At 40.4% G+C, this 16,148-nt stretch overlaps 1 protein-coding gene and 1 long non-coding RNA gene across 2 annotated transcripts; one reads left to right on the forward strand and one right to left on the reverse strand.

Moving 5' to 3' along the window:
• The first annotated feature begins 780 nt into the window (after window positions 1-780).
• On the forward strand, window positions 781-2,805 carry LOC122780437. Its single transcript, XR_006361695.1, has 3 exons — window positions 781-891; window positions 1,388-1,473; window positions 1,593-2,805. It is a non-coding gene; the product is annotated as an uncharacterized LOC122780437 (long non-coding RNA).
• Window positions 2,806-2,849: 44 nt separating this feature from the next.
• On the reverse strand, window positions 2,850-14,183 carry LOC122780436. Its single transcript, XM_044043380.1, has 15 exons — window positions 13,689-14,183; window positions 12,806-12,982; window positions 12,626-12,667; window positions 12,316-12,437; window positions 10,369-10,543; window positions 10,102-10,227; window positions 9,445-9,488; window positions 9,241-9,328; window positions 8,495-8,709; window positions 7,156-7,336; window positions 5,879-5,962; window positions 4,887-5,032; window positions 4,522-4,745; window positions 4,300-4,409; window positions 2,850-3,558 (listed from the first exon to the last, which is right to left on the reverse strand). Exons 1-15 carry the CDS (start codon window positions 13,821-13,823, stop codon window positions 3,415-3,417), a joined length of 2,013 nt encoding a protein of 670 aa, XP_043899315.1. The 5' UTR covers window positions 13,824-14,183; the 3' UTR covers window positions 2,850-3,414.
• Window positions 14,184-16,148: the final 1,965 nt, after the last annotated feature.

Genomic DNA, 16,148 nt, shown 5'->3' on the forward strand with positions numbered 1-16,148 from the left:
CACCCCAACCACAACCACTCCAACCACAACAACTACTGCTCCAACCAAACCACTGCAACTAGCTCCAACCAACCAACTACAACTACTGCTCAAACAACAACTACTACCCCACCACAACAACTACTGCTCCAAACTAAACTACCACCAACACAACTACTAACCACAACAACTTCAACAACCACTACCATTACACTGCACCAACCACTACAACTACTGCTCAACCACTACTACTGCTTCAACCACAATTACAACTGCACCAACCACTACAACTACTGCTCCAACCACAACTTCTACTCTTCCAACTACAACTACTACTGCTCAAACAACAACTATTACCCCAACCACAACCACAACAACTACTGCTCCAACCACAACTAGTACTGCTCCAACAACAACTACTGCACCAACCACTACAACTACTGCTCCAACCACAACTTTGACTGTTCCAACTACAACTACTACTGCTCAAACAACAACTACTACCCCAACCACAACCACTCCAACCACAACAACCACACTGGTACTGCACCAACAACTACAACTTGCACTACAACCAACCACCAACTACTACTGCAACAACCACTACTACTGCTTCAACCACAATTACAACTGCACCAACCACTACAACTGCTGCTCCAACCACTACTACTGCTTCAACCACAATTACAACTGCACCAATCACTACAACTACTGCTCCAACTACAACTACCACTGCTCAAACAACAACTACTACTGCTCAAACAACTACTACCCCAACCACAACCACTCCAACCACCACAACTCCAGCTACAACCACAACCACAACAACTCCAGCCACAACCACGACCACTCCAACCACAACTCCGCCTACAACAACCATGATAACTCCTGAAGGACAAATAACAATCCAAGGTGAGGTTTTAGTTTCGATCAAATGGATAGCTCAAATCCAATAGGGGAGATATTTTGACCCATAAAAGCATGCATACTGAAAAAGTAAAAACAGAACACAATTTATGAAGAATGTTAAGTACCCTTGATAGTAAAAGACCTCTTTGAAGGATAAATTAGCAAACAATAAAAGTTTTCTTAAAAGAGCTAAGTATCAATGCAGAAGAAATATCCTTTTAATCTTCAGTTGCAGGTGACTCTAATATATCAGCCTTGTGGATTTCCCACTAGCAGACATGGAGGGTAAAAACAAAATCAGCTATTTGATTTGAAAATGTATTCTGCTTTAATTTAAATTGTTTAAGTTATTTTAAATATTTCTGCTATTTCTAAGCGCCTTGGAAAACAATGTATGTACCAATAATGGGATCTCACGGGCAAAGAGTCTTCTAACATTGACATCATTTTTATTTACGGTATTTGTTAATCAATTATGACATTTTCTTAATCCCCACAGGCCCCGTGATCATAGCAGGTCTAGAGATTAAGCTAACTTCCTCTGGTGAGCTCAGCAACGGAACCATTGTCGAGCTTGTCAAAGAGGTACGTAACTCAAAAATTGAAATAGCTGTCTGGGCAAAGCTCATCGTGAGTAATGACAACTAATGGAATGCAAAAAAAAGTGTCGGACTGACCCACTATTTTGTTCTCTCCCCATTTAGTTTTTGAGAGACCAGCTCCTAAACGGCACAGCCCACACGGTCAACGTGAGAAAAATTCAAAGGGTTGTCGTTGGACCATAGAAACACCACCTGGACACAAACTGTATGGACCACATAAGCATATATTACGTCAGTTTTACGCCATTAGTAAACCACTGTAGGAAATGGTATTTCGAAAGGATCAATTCATCATTTAGCACTTAAATAAAATCTAAAACATTCATTGTTGACAGGCACATTGGAATTAAGTGTTATTTGCACATCAAAACAGTAAGTAAAAACCAAGAAATCTGATCTGGCAAAGGAGTAGGTTGTATGTGGTTTATGCCCATGCTTTGTAACTGGAGAAACTGTTCATCTGCTGATAAGCCTAGTTACCAGGAAACACTTCAACTTATTGCACCTCAGTCCTCCCCTTTGACTGCACAGTAACAAAACCTGTTTAACAAATACACCTGGATGACTTCCGTATACCAAGTGTATGACAAGACAAGGAAGTGACAGTGTATTCCTGGAAAAACGCAGTTTCCCAGTCTAATTAAAGTACCTAAAGAATTATCAATGAACACAATGTGACTTGTTTTTACATGTACCAAAGCATGTTTCCTGGTTGGCTTTGCGTCGGGAAAGACATCTGCACTTTATAAAGGACGTACAGTTGAGGCCAAAATTATTAGCCCCCCTTGTGAAATTAGACAAAACTCTTGATTTCTCTCTGGAAATGACCATTAACAAGTGTTTCCACGTGTGCATGCAAACCTTTTAAAGGTTTTGGCTCACGGCACATATTAATGAATGTGTATTATTTGTGTTGCGTACTAGACAGTCCTTGTTTTGTGGCGGAAGTGTAAAATATGTTAAGTATGATAGACCTTGTGAGATTAGAGCATATTATTAGGGTTCCTATTGTAACCCTATTGAAATGCAAAGGATTATTTTATTATTATTATTATTACCTTCCAAGTATTTTTCTACCTACAGTCAAAATGTTTTGTACTGTCTTCAATTTTCTCAAATTATTTTTGTACTTAAATACTTAATGCACAACCAGATTAAGTTTGACATTTCTGACACTTGAACTGTAGAACCAAAATGTTGAACATTTGACTTCCTACCAGTAGGTTTGTGTGACAAAATGATTTTAGTTTATTAAGCTTTATATCACTTTGAAAGACAAATAAAGAGATATCTGTGTTTGTGTCTATTAATACTATTCTGTCTTCATTTCTTTTTTTTAATGACCTTTATTCAGCATTTGATTTTAAAGCATATACATTAATAAAAAATGTTTTTCTCCCATAAAATATTATTTTGAAAAGAACAGAAAGTTAAATGTAATGACGTATAATAAAACAACCTATTCTGTTAGGTAGCCAAGTATGAAAATATATTGGAGGTCCATGACTTAAGAATTAATACTTTTTTGCAGTAAATAATTAAAATAAGTACAAAACAGAGTGACATAAAGTAACACAATGGAAAAAATGTGCAGGGTGTTGAAATATCCTGTCAAGACATCTCATCTGATCCACACCTTGTCCTTTGCTATGATCACAGTCAGTCAGCATTCCCAGCTGCTCTAAAACACATTGTTTCCCTGACACAAAAGAAATCATGCACAGCTGCTGTTACACGACCAACTCCGAAAAACAATGACGCTTTACATAAAACCTGGCCGACACCGTATCATCAAGTGACTAATGTAAATAGCAAATAGCTGCTCAGACAGGCACGGTGCTACTTAGAGTCAGCTAGAGGGGGAAACGTTTTCAGGAGATCCTCCCGTTCCCAGACTTGTCATCTCGTCTGTGCGGTCATCCTCTCAGTCTCCCCCTCTCTGGACGCGTGCAAACCCCAGAGCCTTGTGTATGGCTCTGCTCAGCAGCGCCAAGAGATCCACAGCCCGCGCCACTGACCTCGGCAGGAAGAGCTCCAGAGCACAGGTGGAGGCATAGGGCAGACCATCCTGAAAATGTGATGTTTGAATAGATTTGAAACAGAAGGAAAGACACATGCCATCAGGAATCAACACACTCAAATGACAGAATGGATATTATGGCAATGTCATTTCCTCCAGAGAATTCCATTCCATTATTGAATTGTTGCGGCTTTGTCAGTAACATTGGATCGGACTGGCGTGTTCCATTGACTGGACATTTCCTCTCATTAACAGACAAATCTATTCGGCCAGTCACATGGCAGGAACTTAATGAATTTAGATTATGATCAAAATACGTGGCTGAAAAGCACACCAAGAATCAGCATGAGGAAAAAAGTGACTTAAGTGACGCTGACTGTAGCGTGGTTGGCAGCAGAAAACGTCTGATCTACCGGCGGATCATTTTCTTGACTAATCGAGTACTTGTTTGCTCAGAAAACGTTGAAACAACGTCGATCAGTGTTTCCCCAAACCTGGAAATGATGACGTTCTGTTCTGAAATGTCTTGTTTTGTCTGCCAACCAAAATAATGCAGTGGTAGCAATTTCTTTCTTATAAGGAGCAAATACATCAGAAAATATTTGTGCGTCAATATTTAAGAAGCTGAACGATCTGAAAACAAATACTCAAATCGATGAATCAAAATAATTGACAATTGATTTAGTCATAGATTATTCGAATAATCGTACGATTTCTTTATCCCATGAAAGTAGAAGACATTAAAAAGAGTACACTGACAAGTCTCATATTAATCTGAGAAATACTAACCCCGGTGTAGAAACGCAGGGAGATTACCCTGGGGAACCCAAGAGGAGGCAGGTGATCGGCCCCAGTGATGAAGGTGAGGACATCTTTGAAGGAAAAATCTGCCTGGCCATCTAAATGTGAACAGGGAATTACAAAACAAACATCTGAAAGAGCATTTGTGAGAACACTCGCCTGAAGAAAAAAAAAAAGAGTCAGTCACTGAAATACACCCTCCTTGCTTACTGCTGATGATGTCGAGGACCGTTTCCCAGTGGTCAACCGTTGTCTCCTCTGCTGCCCTCAGCTCACAGCCTCGACGGCTGTAGCAGACGTCGAAGAGGGACAGAGGTGCCTGGTGTGCGCTCGTCATCGCCGGCACAAACACCCTCCAGTTCAACATGACTATATCCCACAAGCCACCGCAACTGTTCATGCCCGCCTTGAACTGGGAGATCATACTGGCAACCCTGACAGAGAGCAGGAGGACACGTGGGTCTTAAAATAATAATAATAACAACAATAATAATAATAAAATATGGAAATAATAAATCAGAGGGCAAAAAGAAAGGCAGGTTAAATAGAACTCACTAAACCACTTCATGGGCTACCTGTGGAAGATGTGGTGTTTGACAAGGCGGATATAGAGGTCTGGTATTTCATCAGAATGGTCAGAATAGATGCCAGGGATCCCACAGCTTGACACCCACTCACACAGAGCAGGAGACAGCAGCTTCACGTCTGTGTAACTTTGCAGCTGGAAGAGAAGCAGTAGTTACTTTTAGCTCTTCAACTTATTTTAATATATCTAATGTTCATAATTTCCTATATTCTGGTACTTGCTTATATTTTGCATTTACTGTGCTTTTTTTAATTGACTAGTTCTCCTTATGCATAACCTACATCTGACAAAGAAATCCATATGTATCCATGTTTTGACCTTGTCAGGACCAGTCGTCGTCATGGAGATAATATTACGAATAATAACAACAACGCTCCAACCCTGATCATGTCCTGAACCATGACACTGGAGGTACATGGTTCCATGATTCAACGAATGGGACGAAAGAACTCTTTTGTGCATCAGTCAATTCTAAAACTAACCATGGAGCTTAATCCCAGATCGAGTGTACTGAAGACCTCTTCTGTCCTCGCTGATCGTTCCATCTTGTCTTTGTCGTTATGCAAATGCATTTCCGACTTAATTGTCTGACAGTAAAGTATATCATCGTCATCGTTAAAGGAACTGGTTTAAGTTTAGGGCTACGATATGAATCGTGGTTAGACATTAACTGGTTAGGGTTAGGCATTTAGTTTTGATGGATGTGCCCTAAAGTGAGGTTTTCGGACCAGGTTTTCATCTCCATGACACCCACTCGACCCACAAGGTCAGTGTTTATGCCAGAAAAGGTCCTGAAGAGGTAACAAACATAAGTCAGTCACACTCATCTCGTGTCTGTGCCGCATTCTTAGTGACCAACGCTAAAACCAAGTCTTCACCCTCAAAAAGCCCCTTTTAAAGAGGTGACAGAATGTGAGGGCCATCTTTAATGTCCTCACGTTCACAAAATGTCTGCACTCCCTGTGTGTGTGTGTGTGTTACCTGTTGCAGTCGGCTCTGCACTTCAGTGTCAGTAATGTCTCTCCATGTAAAATCTTCCAACGATGGATTGTGGCCACACATCAGCTGTCAGTACACAGAGTATACACAATACATTACAGTGATATAGTGCATATGTTTTTCTTATTTTTCTGAGTAATTCTTTTGTTTTTTTGTGGTAATTTTCTTCATTCCGTTTTTCCAAGTAATTTTTTTTCCTGTATTTCGAGGTCATTTTAAACTCTCCAAAGACCCTCGAATCTAAGGTGACTCCTGCCCGTACATACTGTACATCTGTTGAGTCACCACGTAGCGAGCCTGAATGCATTTCAAATGAATGGTCTCGCATCCGTGGACCATGCCGTATCTGTCCAACTGATCCTGGAGAAACATTGCTATGTATTGCTGGCAGATCTGAATGGGCTTTTCCTTCTGAACAACCGCAAAGTCCTCAGGTGCCTGTGCAAAGTCGACAAACTAATGGTAATGCCATTTATGTGACTTAAAAACAGGAATGTCTCCCAGTGTCTTGATACTGGCTCAGACCAAAGTAAAACTTGATGAAACTAAACAGGGCGTCCATGTTGTTACCATTAAATCGAGCTCTCAATAAAGGAATTAATCAGTTCATTGTTTCTAATGCTTTCTACTCCAAAAAAAAAAATCAGTAAATCAGATAAAAAATTACTCTGAAAAACTGTTTGTTTGATGTAAGATATAAAACAAAATAATTAGTTTGATTTTTATAAATCTATGAACTATTTTAAATGGCAAAGTTAACATTAACTATTTTATGGTAATGTTAATCCAGACAAGGCGGCTTTATCTCAAGAGATAAAGAGTGATGTAATTACCAGCTGAATAATATAAAACAATTACAATATCATCGGTTAGTTTTTGTCGTTGGCGTGTAAGTGGTCTCGTCACAGTAGTGACTGACCGATAACTTACATCAGTGAGCATTTCAATAGATAGCTATGTTAAATAATGAAGGTACATTTCTGAATTTGGGTCCAGCGTGTTTGCATGTTGGCGCCTTACAGTTATTAACAGTAAATGATTGCATTCACTGCCATTTGGACAGTAGAGCCATTCTGCTAACTAATTTCTCATGAAATAGGACAACCTACAATCTGAATATCAATATAAACAATTGAAATTGAAGTACAGAGAACATTAAATCACTGAGACTTGCTGCGTCAGTTGAAGAAAACAAGAATAACCAGTCGGTTGCAATGCCACCCAAACAAAAACAACAAAAACAAAAACATGCACACAACCTGGAAGAGGACAGGGTGTAGACAGCGAGGTCCAGGTCCACCCTGAGCCAAAGACCAGCCAATGAGAATGCCCGCTTCGTAATACTTCCCACCTTCAAGTGCGGCAAGGTCGTAGGTCAAAAACAGGCGTCCTGGATGACCCTCGAAGACAGAACTTTGCTGCAGCTCGAGGAGAGTCAACCTGCGAGACAAGATATTAAATCCATTGACATGACAGACATTTGTGTGCTTAAAGATAGTGACACATCATCAGCCTGGGAACCAAAACAGAACGGTGTCTTCACACTGAAAACGATTCCATTTGGAATTTGAAAGGTTGGTTATCTGTGAAAATTACAAAATATTTCATTTCTCCATGCCAGCTGTCATCAGTGGGTGACAATAAACTGTGGTGGAGAGGAAGAAGGAAGGAGAAGCTCAGCAGTGGAACTTTTGTTTCGCCTAACTGGTGTGAACGCGGGTTGGTTCACTTAACCAAGGTTCCCACTGAAACCAGAACCTTGCTGGTGCTGGCCAGCATGTACTTTGGAGTGGAGAGTGAGCGGTTTACAAAGTTATTCCTTTAAAGCTTCAGTGGGTGATTTCAGTCCAATTTTGCAGTATTATTTGAATCAAGGGTGGGACAAAATATCAAGTTGGTGATATATCGTCGGCGTTCCTCGTGCAATACGATAATATTATATAAATAAATACATTTTAATTCACAAATTAAGGCATTCTAAAGTAAACGGTCCCTCCCTGGCAGTTTCACTGGCCGGGCAACATTACTTCATGTCTCCTCGTACACATGACTTCATTTAAGTGTTGGGAGTGGCTTCCCAAATTCTATTTAATGAATGTTTCAAACACAGGGAAGAATTCTCTGAGAGGTTTATAAAACATAGACATTGGACGCGATGCATATTTTTAGTTGACGAAATATTAAAAACACTTTCATTCATCGCCTTGATCTCAAAATAAGAGGTGTTCACTTTGAAAGACAAACATTTAAATACAGTCATTAGAGCCGCAGGTGGCAGACCGCTGACAGATATTGTGATGTATCACTATACGATTGTCTTATAAGATATTGACTCTCACAGAATCATTGTAGCGTGATATTATTGGGATCGTGGACCGTGTATCGTAGGGTACCCTGTGATTCCCATCCCTAGCTGAACTTGGGCTCGGTCAATTGACAGGGAGTGTCTGTGTGAGCAGTAGAATTCACTTCCGTAACGTTTCGTTGTTGTTTCCATTCATACTCCAACCTGTCAGCAGGCATCGCTTTACGAGAGCAATTCTATATACTGTTGACTTCAGGTAAAATAAAATATGAATAATTAAAAAAAAAAAAAACCTGAAGAATTCTCTGAGAGGCCCCTCATGGCCGTTGGTCTCCTCTCCTCTGAAGGAGATGATGGGCGTCGCCCTGAAGCAGAAGGCTGGGTTCCTCAGCCACTCCAGAACGCTGTGCAGCAGCTCAGTCCTCCTCACCTGGACGTGGCTTTCTACGTCTCCATCCACGTTCTCCTGCCTGTACAGCCTCAGGACAGTGTCCAGGTCGAGCGTGAACTAAAAACAAAAATATATATATAATAATCACAGACAGACATGACATGATGGCCCCTTTTTTACAGGGTTCCCACACCTTGGTCGACATCAAATTCAAGGACCAAATGCGCTAACACAGCTTGAAAGTCCACTTTTATTGATTTGCAGCACACTGCATCTGGACAAGCGACTGTCCTTGGGATCTTGGTCAAAGTCAGTCTTTGTAATTTTCTTTGGTGCGACAGAGATCTTGGAATTTGCATTTCTCAGGTATCACGTCGTCACTCGCTCTCTCTGGAACTCGCTCATTGTTCTGCATGGAATCTCACCTCAACGGCTGAGAGACAGCTGGTAATTATGACGTGTCCTGTGTAGGCCAAGTCTACGAATATCAGGCATGGAACAGTCGGTGGCATCGTAACAAACAAGGGAGACATTTGCCTAAATATCAATTTCACTTGTTCAATCTTTTAAAGATTAATCTTTCAAGGATTTAAAAGGACCCATGGGAACCCTGCTTTCATCGTGCAGGAAACAGTGAAATCATTTCACCTCCTCTGTGGTCCTGCCACAGTCAGGCTGCGTCTCTTCTCCTGGCTGATTGTTTTCATCTGTGTTGGACTGGAGACAAAACTCCTCCCTGAAAAGAGACAACAATCATAACTTTGTGTAATCCAGTCACATAGTTCACCATTTGGTTATGATCCAAAAAAGGTTTTCAAGATCTCCTGCAAAGAGTCGTTTATGCCAACGAACCTGTTGAGCGCAGGTGTCACACGCGAAGGCCTCCCACATTCTGCCTGTTGAGGAAATATAAAAGTTAAAGACATTACTTGTGTAGCTATTATTTATCAATCCTTTGAAAAGGTCCAGTTTGTAATATTTAGAAATTGACTATATTGCCCATAAGTATGTTTGTATAAGAGTATAACTGCACAAAAATAAAGAGCCTTAGCACAGGCAGAATACAGAATTCAGAGATTAAAGAAATTCATGCTGTTTTTTTGTTGTTTTTTTTACATGTGGCCCTAATAGAGATTAATTTTGCATTAAACATACGTTTTTATTCTGAATTATATGTTAATTAAACACTATACACGCATATCGCCCCCCCCAATGACCAGCTTGAACAGCCCACTCCTGACCAGACTAGATACTCATCAGTCAATTGAGTTTGAGACTCCTGAATACCCTAACACCACATACAACAGTTACAGTTCTGCTTCACTCAGAAAGTGAATATGTTACAATAATAAATAAATGTTAAAGGAAGATTTTATTTGAAAAGGAAAAAAAACAATTTAATATGGAAAAGTCATGAATCACATTATTTTCAGCAATCATACCTGCTGAAATGACAAAACCATCCCATAGTAACACAGCAATAATGGAATCAAGATGAGTGCGTTTCACCTGAGGAACGTCCAGTTGAGCAAAGACATACAAAGGACTGTGCTGGGAAATCCTGAGCACCTGCTCTGTCGTCCAGCCCTCTGCGGGGGGATCTGGGACAAACAGAACCCTGGAGCCCTGCAGACACTAGAAACAACGACACACCACCAAAAACAGTTAAACCCAAATGTAGATGTCAAACAGCAAAATTGTGCAGCGAATGTCTTCTGGCATTTACTTGACAGAGGCTGTTTCCAGAAAGAACAATTAAAATATGAACATAGTGACCTGCAGATATGTGAAGGAGAACCTTTGTCCTGCTCGTCTTACAAACTTCCCTCTGAAAAGCATGGCCAGCCGACTCTCCATCTGACTGATTGACCAGCCGTCGTCGATGGTGATACGAGCGGTTATCGCCGTGGTTCCTGGAGAAGCTCCTTCGTCATCGTGTGGAACAATCTGTCTGTATATAAAATATTGACCTTGCTGATGCTGAATATCTGTAAACTGCCTGTACACTTTATTTATTTATGCATCTACCTGCAACATGCAATATTTCTGTAGCCTTCATTCTTGTACATAATGCACAAATACCTTTCTGTTTTTTTCCCCATCTTTAATCCCTTACTTATTATGTGTTGTCTGTTTTTTTGTCTGTGTAACAGGTGAATCCCCCCACGATGAGGGATAAATAAAGTTTATCTCATCTTAAACAGTAAATCAGAAATTGAGATCATGGATAAAAATATGCAGCTCAAGTTTTCTTTAGAAACTACTACTAAGTGACTGAGATCATGTTCAAGGTAAATGCAGTGGCACACACACATTGCGGGGAAGGGGTGAAGTGAAAAACAAGGGCACCTTCATAATTATTTGGAGGAAAATAGAGGATTATCCCTCCTCGTTTTTCTGCAACTGACTGAACATGATATTTCTGCTTCGCCTGTGACAACATGGACACACAACACAGCTCACAGCTCCATTGTCCTGACGTTTTCACGGCAACAGTAAAACGAGATGTTCTCAAGTGACTGCTTGGCAACAGAGTCAGTGCATTACAATTATAATGTAAGTGTTAGGGCCCAACGTCTATACATTATTGCACAGTTAGGTTTATTTTCATTATTATTATTATTGTTATTATTTGCAGACAGAGTTAATAGACAATGTTTCCATAATCTAACTTATATCAGGTGAGTGTAAAATAACATTCAGCTCGAGCACTTTCATACTTGATTATGTGATTTTCGATATATCTGATTTTAGAATCGCCAAACCACTTTGCGTAATGCAGTTTTCCAGGCGTTATTACACACATTTAATTAGGAATTGACGGCACGAGCCACATTTAAAATACATATTGTAAATAAAAGAAATGAATAGGACATAATGTATATGTGGGTTCGAGCCCCGGTTGGAACAAGGGCCTTTCTGCATGGAGTTTCAGTTGTTCTCCCTGTGTGTGCGTGGGTTTTCTGGCTTCCTCCCACAGCCCACAAACAAACAATATAGGGATTAGGTAGATAGGTCACTCTAAAATGACCATAGGTGTGTATGGTTGTTTGTCTCTATATGTGGCCCTGCGGTGGACTGGCGAACTCTCCAGGGTGTACCCCAAGTCATCTGAGATTGGCACAGCACCCACCGCGACCCTCCTGTGGAGGATAAAGCAGTAAAAAATGGATGGATGGATAATGTTTATGTAGCCAAAGGGCAACGTTAGTAGAAAAGAACCTTAGTAGCTTCACGTGTGATTTGGAATCACCAAATTACCTTGTGTAGTTGAAATAAACTGGAGGTGTGAGGTGTAGAAATAGGAATTCAGATGCAACTTTTGGGCACATTTATAAAATACGTATATAAAATAAAAGTGTTTTCTGCACAGAGGGCAAAGGGACAAAAACAAGTTGACATTCTTTGTCTCCGTGGTAGCACAGGAGAAATGTCCCTACTGTCCAAAATAAAAAGGGGGCCATCACTGAGTGGGGGAAACTGTTAATGTTTGCAGTGAACTCGACGGCATTCTGTCACTTACATCTTGATGATGATAGAGTGATAGAGTTTTAAAGAAGAGGACGTCGTGAAAAACAGGTGGTAATAAGGGACAATATCAGATGTCATACCAGTGTGGCGAGTACTTAAGATATCTTATCTGAAGTCAAGCACGGACAGCAGTTTCTCACGAGGGAGAAATGGGTTTTATCAGATTATCTCGTGTTACAGTAGCACTCTCACCGCTGCGGCTGTGCCAGGTCGTGAGCCGCGGGCAGACAGACGACGTCCCTGACCACCAGGCCTCTCCTCTGCGGGGTCACTCTCCTCCATTTGAGACGGCTCATAGTGTCTGGCTGTGATGCCTGCAACACACGTTGTGATTCGTTTTATGTTTGATATAAAAGATACGATCGCAGTCTGAGGTCAACTTCAGACCAGGGAACAAGGAAACAGAAGCATGGGTACAAATCATTTAGAAGTATGCGGCTGTAACTAAAAATTCAGCATTATTACAAACAGAGGTCACGGTGGAAGAACGGTGGGACTTCACCTTCACTTGTTCACTCTTTGAGACTTTGAAGGGAGGAAAGACCTGTGAAAGGAAAGCAGAGATTTACAGTTAAGATTTCATAAATCAATCACAAGCATGTGTCGCTGTGACAGACTGTGGCGCTGTTTACGTAGCCTACATTCCTAACTCACTCACATTCCACCTATTGTTATCACTAACCTCCATTTCTATCTCTATTTCCTCCATGAAGCCTGGGATCGGGGTGTAGTGCTTTGTCACTTCACCTGCAGGAAGTTCTGGGCTGGGCCTAGTTCTGGTTCTGGTCTGAACCTCAACCTCAGACTCAGACTCTGATTCCTTCTCTGGGTCTGGGACCAGAGGATGCTCCAGGTGTCTCTGAGATCAAGAAGAAGAATAAATTAGATTAACACCACAATCTCAACAGTGGCACACTAAAACTTATCTGTGGATCTTTGCATTGAAAACCAAACACTGGGTGAAAAAAAAAACAGTTTACCCTAAAGATTATTTTCATTGTTTTTCATGTGAATCTTTGATTTCTAGGCAATTTCAAATGTCCCCCATATGTGGAAACATATCTCTATAATTTCTAGACCAAGATTTGTGGGCATGTATCGCCCCAAATTGGGATCCCACCAGCTGCTTCTTATTGGATTTTGACATCATTCTGATGGCAAAACCTGTAACAAATGAGGTCCATGTAATTTAGCTCATGGTGCTAAAGCTCAAACACTATTTTCACCTCCACTCTATTTGCTTTTGCAGAAAATAAAAATCTCTTTAAGCGTCCGCATGGCTCAATCGTACCACTACAGGAATAAATGAGAAAAATAATATCCACATCTCTATATGAGATTTGAAAAGACTTTAAGATATAATCTAAAATATGAATTCAACGGTGTATTTCTGCGGTCATGTGTCACATTCTTTCTGAGATTTGAGCACATACGTAACTTTCCTCTGTGTGTTTTAACAACAAACACTTTTCATCATGGGGCCGATGAGGATCAGTGACGCTTCCTTGTTTTCAGTGTGTATTTGTGTGTGTGTGACTAACAGTCGCATAGTGTAGAAGCCACACCTGGTAAAACATGTGTTCCTCCACCTCCTCCTGCACTGGGATCACCACACAGAGTTCCTCCTCTGAAGAGAACAGCTCCATCTCAATGTTTTCTCTGATGGCCAGCAACGTTGCCTTCCTCTCGCCCAACTTCATCCTCTCAGATTAAAACAGCTTTCGGTTTGTTGTTCAAAACTCAATCTCCTTCTCACTTTTAGCTCCCAACCTTTTCTGGACTCTTTCCTTTGTTTTTTTCACCCTCTCTTAATTCTAATTTATCTCCTCGGTCTCAGTCTTCTTGTGCTTCTTGGTTGTCTCCATGCCCGCTGTCCATTTCTTCCCTTAGGCCCCTTTACAAAACAGGCAAACCTGTAAGTTCTTGTTGGCTGTTGGTGGCCTTCCAAACATCTGAGGTCTTATTTCCTCAAGGTGAGATCTATCAGAGTCCAAAGCTCTGATTGGCTCACAGTCCACCAGTCCGGCTGTGACTGCAGAGGTGGACGGTTCAGAAGCTCTGATTGGTTTAGCAACATCTTTGGACTTCAAACATTTCACATTTTGTTTTCATCCAGGTCACTTATGGGGGCAATCAGTTAAGAAGGCTGATAAGACAAATGCACAGCTCATGTGACTGATCAGCTAATCAACTAGAAACTGACCTGATGATTGAGTCACTTTTCACTGATTACGCTAACATAATCCAGTATTTGTCTCAAATGCAGTCCCACAGTTACCACAGAATTTAAAAATATTAAAATACAATAGAGCTCACAGACTCAATAACATGAAAAAACTGCATTGCATTCACTTCAAATTAAAACATTTTCCTGACTTTTTCTGGTGCTGAATTTACCGAAAAAATTAAAAATCTGAGTCTGACTTTACAAGATTCTTTTAGGGGAGTCTGAATTTATGAAATTGTTTTTCAGGTCTTTTTGCTACCTCAAAAAATCAGACAAGGAGCTCTCAGGATTCAGTACACTTCTGTATATATCCCTGAAATATGCCATATTTATTTATTTTATCTTGGTGAAACATTACAGTGTCCAGCTGATCCGAGTGTTCTTTGCATCTGAACAACCTCAAAGTCCTGAGGTGCCAGCAAGCGTAGAGTTGACCAACTAATACCAATACAATCAATGTTACTGAAGGACAGGAGAATCTCCCGATGTCTCAGAAAAAAGCAAAGTAAAACTGGATTAAACCGAACGTTTAAACCGAAATATGTTTTCAACTGAGCGATCCAGATGGAAAATCTCTCTAATTCAGAGCTGAAAGTTGATCATAAATTCAGACCTGCAAACATATATGGGACCAGACCAGAAAAAGTCTCATCTCATAAACTCAGACCTGAAAAAAATATTAAATAAATTAAAGTAAATTAAGGCTTGAAAAAAAATCTAATTCAGACCCCTGAAAAAAAATCATAAATTCACACCAAAAAAATAAAGAAATTTAGATCCACAAACAAAAACCTCTGGCATTGAGTGCAGAAAGAAGAAAATCATGAATTCGGACCTGAAAAAAAATCTCAAATTCAGACCAATTCAGTCGCCTTTAATCTTAAAATTATTATTAAAACCTGATGCAAATGCACCAGAGATTATTTCAAGTCACATTTTGTGCCTGTGACACAACAAGACAGTTTTCAATTCTGTCAGTGACACAAGACGCCTTTGTTCTTCTGAACGGCACTTTAACTCGTAACACAATAACCATTCCCTAACCAGCTCATCTTGAGAACATATTTAAAAAGTGTCACATATTTCACAATATCTCGCTGGTACAGCAGAATGATTTCATGTCACGTTCACTTGACAAAAATGACTGGTATCTGTTCAGATCTCATCTCTCTGTGAAATAATCACAAGGTCTTTGTGAAGGTGATCGACGTGATAAACTGTAACACGGCAACACGTTAAAAGACCGCTGTTTATTGATGTCCAATTCACATTTTTTTAAAGAGATAAATATCTGAAAACTGAATCACAACTCCTTCTAACACAATCTCTGGGAATCCCTGGAATTTTTCCTTCTTTAGATAAACAATTATGCTCCTTTAATATTCTGCAATCTTCTGAATTTCTACTGGATTCGTTCATCTCTGTGGTCTGTCCTCTTCCAGACCTCCACGGTGGTCGGTGGGCATCGTTCTGTTCTGTTGTGGCAGCGTCTCGGTTTGCCCAATTCTTCATAAAATCTGCATCATTGTTTTCCTGTAACTGTAACTGTGAACCACAGAAGCCTTGTGCTCACGTCATCTTAATTAATACTAATATTGATGTGTTTGCTCTCTCTGTAAATGAGATGCTTCGCTTCAGGACCGTGTTGTGGCTGTTGAATCACCCTTGACGACTCTCACGGATCAATTAAAGCAAAAACACTGGCGCTCCGCTCGCACGCGTTGACACATTTTGTCTTTTGTGTGTCTGTGTATGTGTTTGTAGACAAGTTTTGATTCAAACCTCGCATTGTGAGGAC

This window comes from Solea senegalensis, linkage group LG14 (genome assembly GCF_019176455.1).
Source record: "Solea senegalensis isolate Sse05_10M linkage group LG14, IFAPA_SoseM_1, whole genome shotgun sequence".
NCBI lineage: Eukaryota > Metazoa > Chordata > Actinopteri > Pleuronectiformes > Soleidae > Solea > Solea senegalensis.

Coding starts and splice junctions, on each gene's coding strand:
- LOC122780436 (XM_044043380.1), bottom strand. CDS start 13,823: ATGAAGTTGGGCGAGAGGAAGGCAACGTTGCTGGCCATCAGAGAAAAC. Junction 10,228..10,368: donor TCTCCTTCACATATCTGCAG/GTCACTATGTTC, acceptor CGTTGTTTCTAG/TGTCTGCAGGGCTCCAGGGT. Junction 5,033..5,878: donor TGCAGAGCCGACTGCAACAG/GTAACACACACA, acceptor CTTCTCTTCCAG/CTGCAAAGTTACACAGACGT.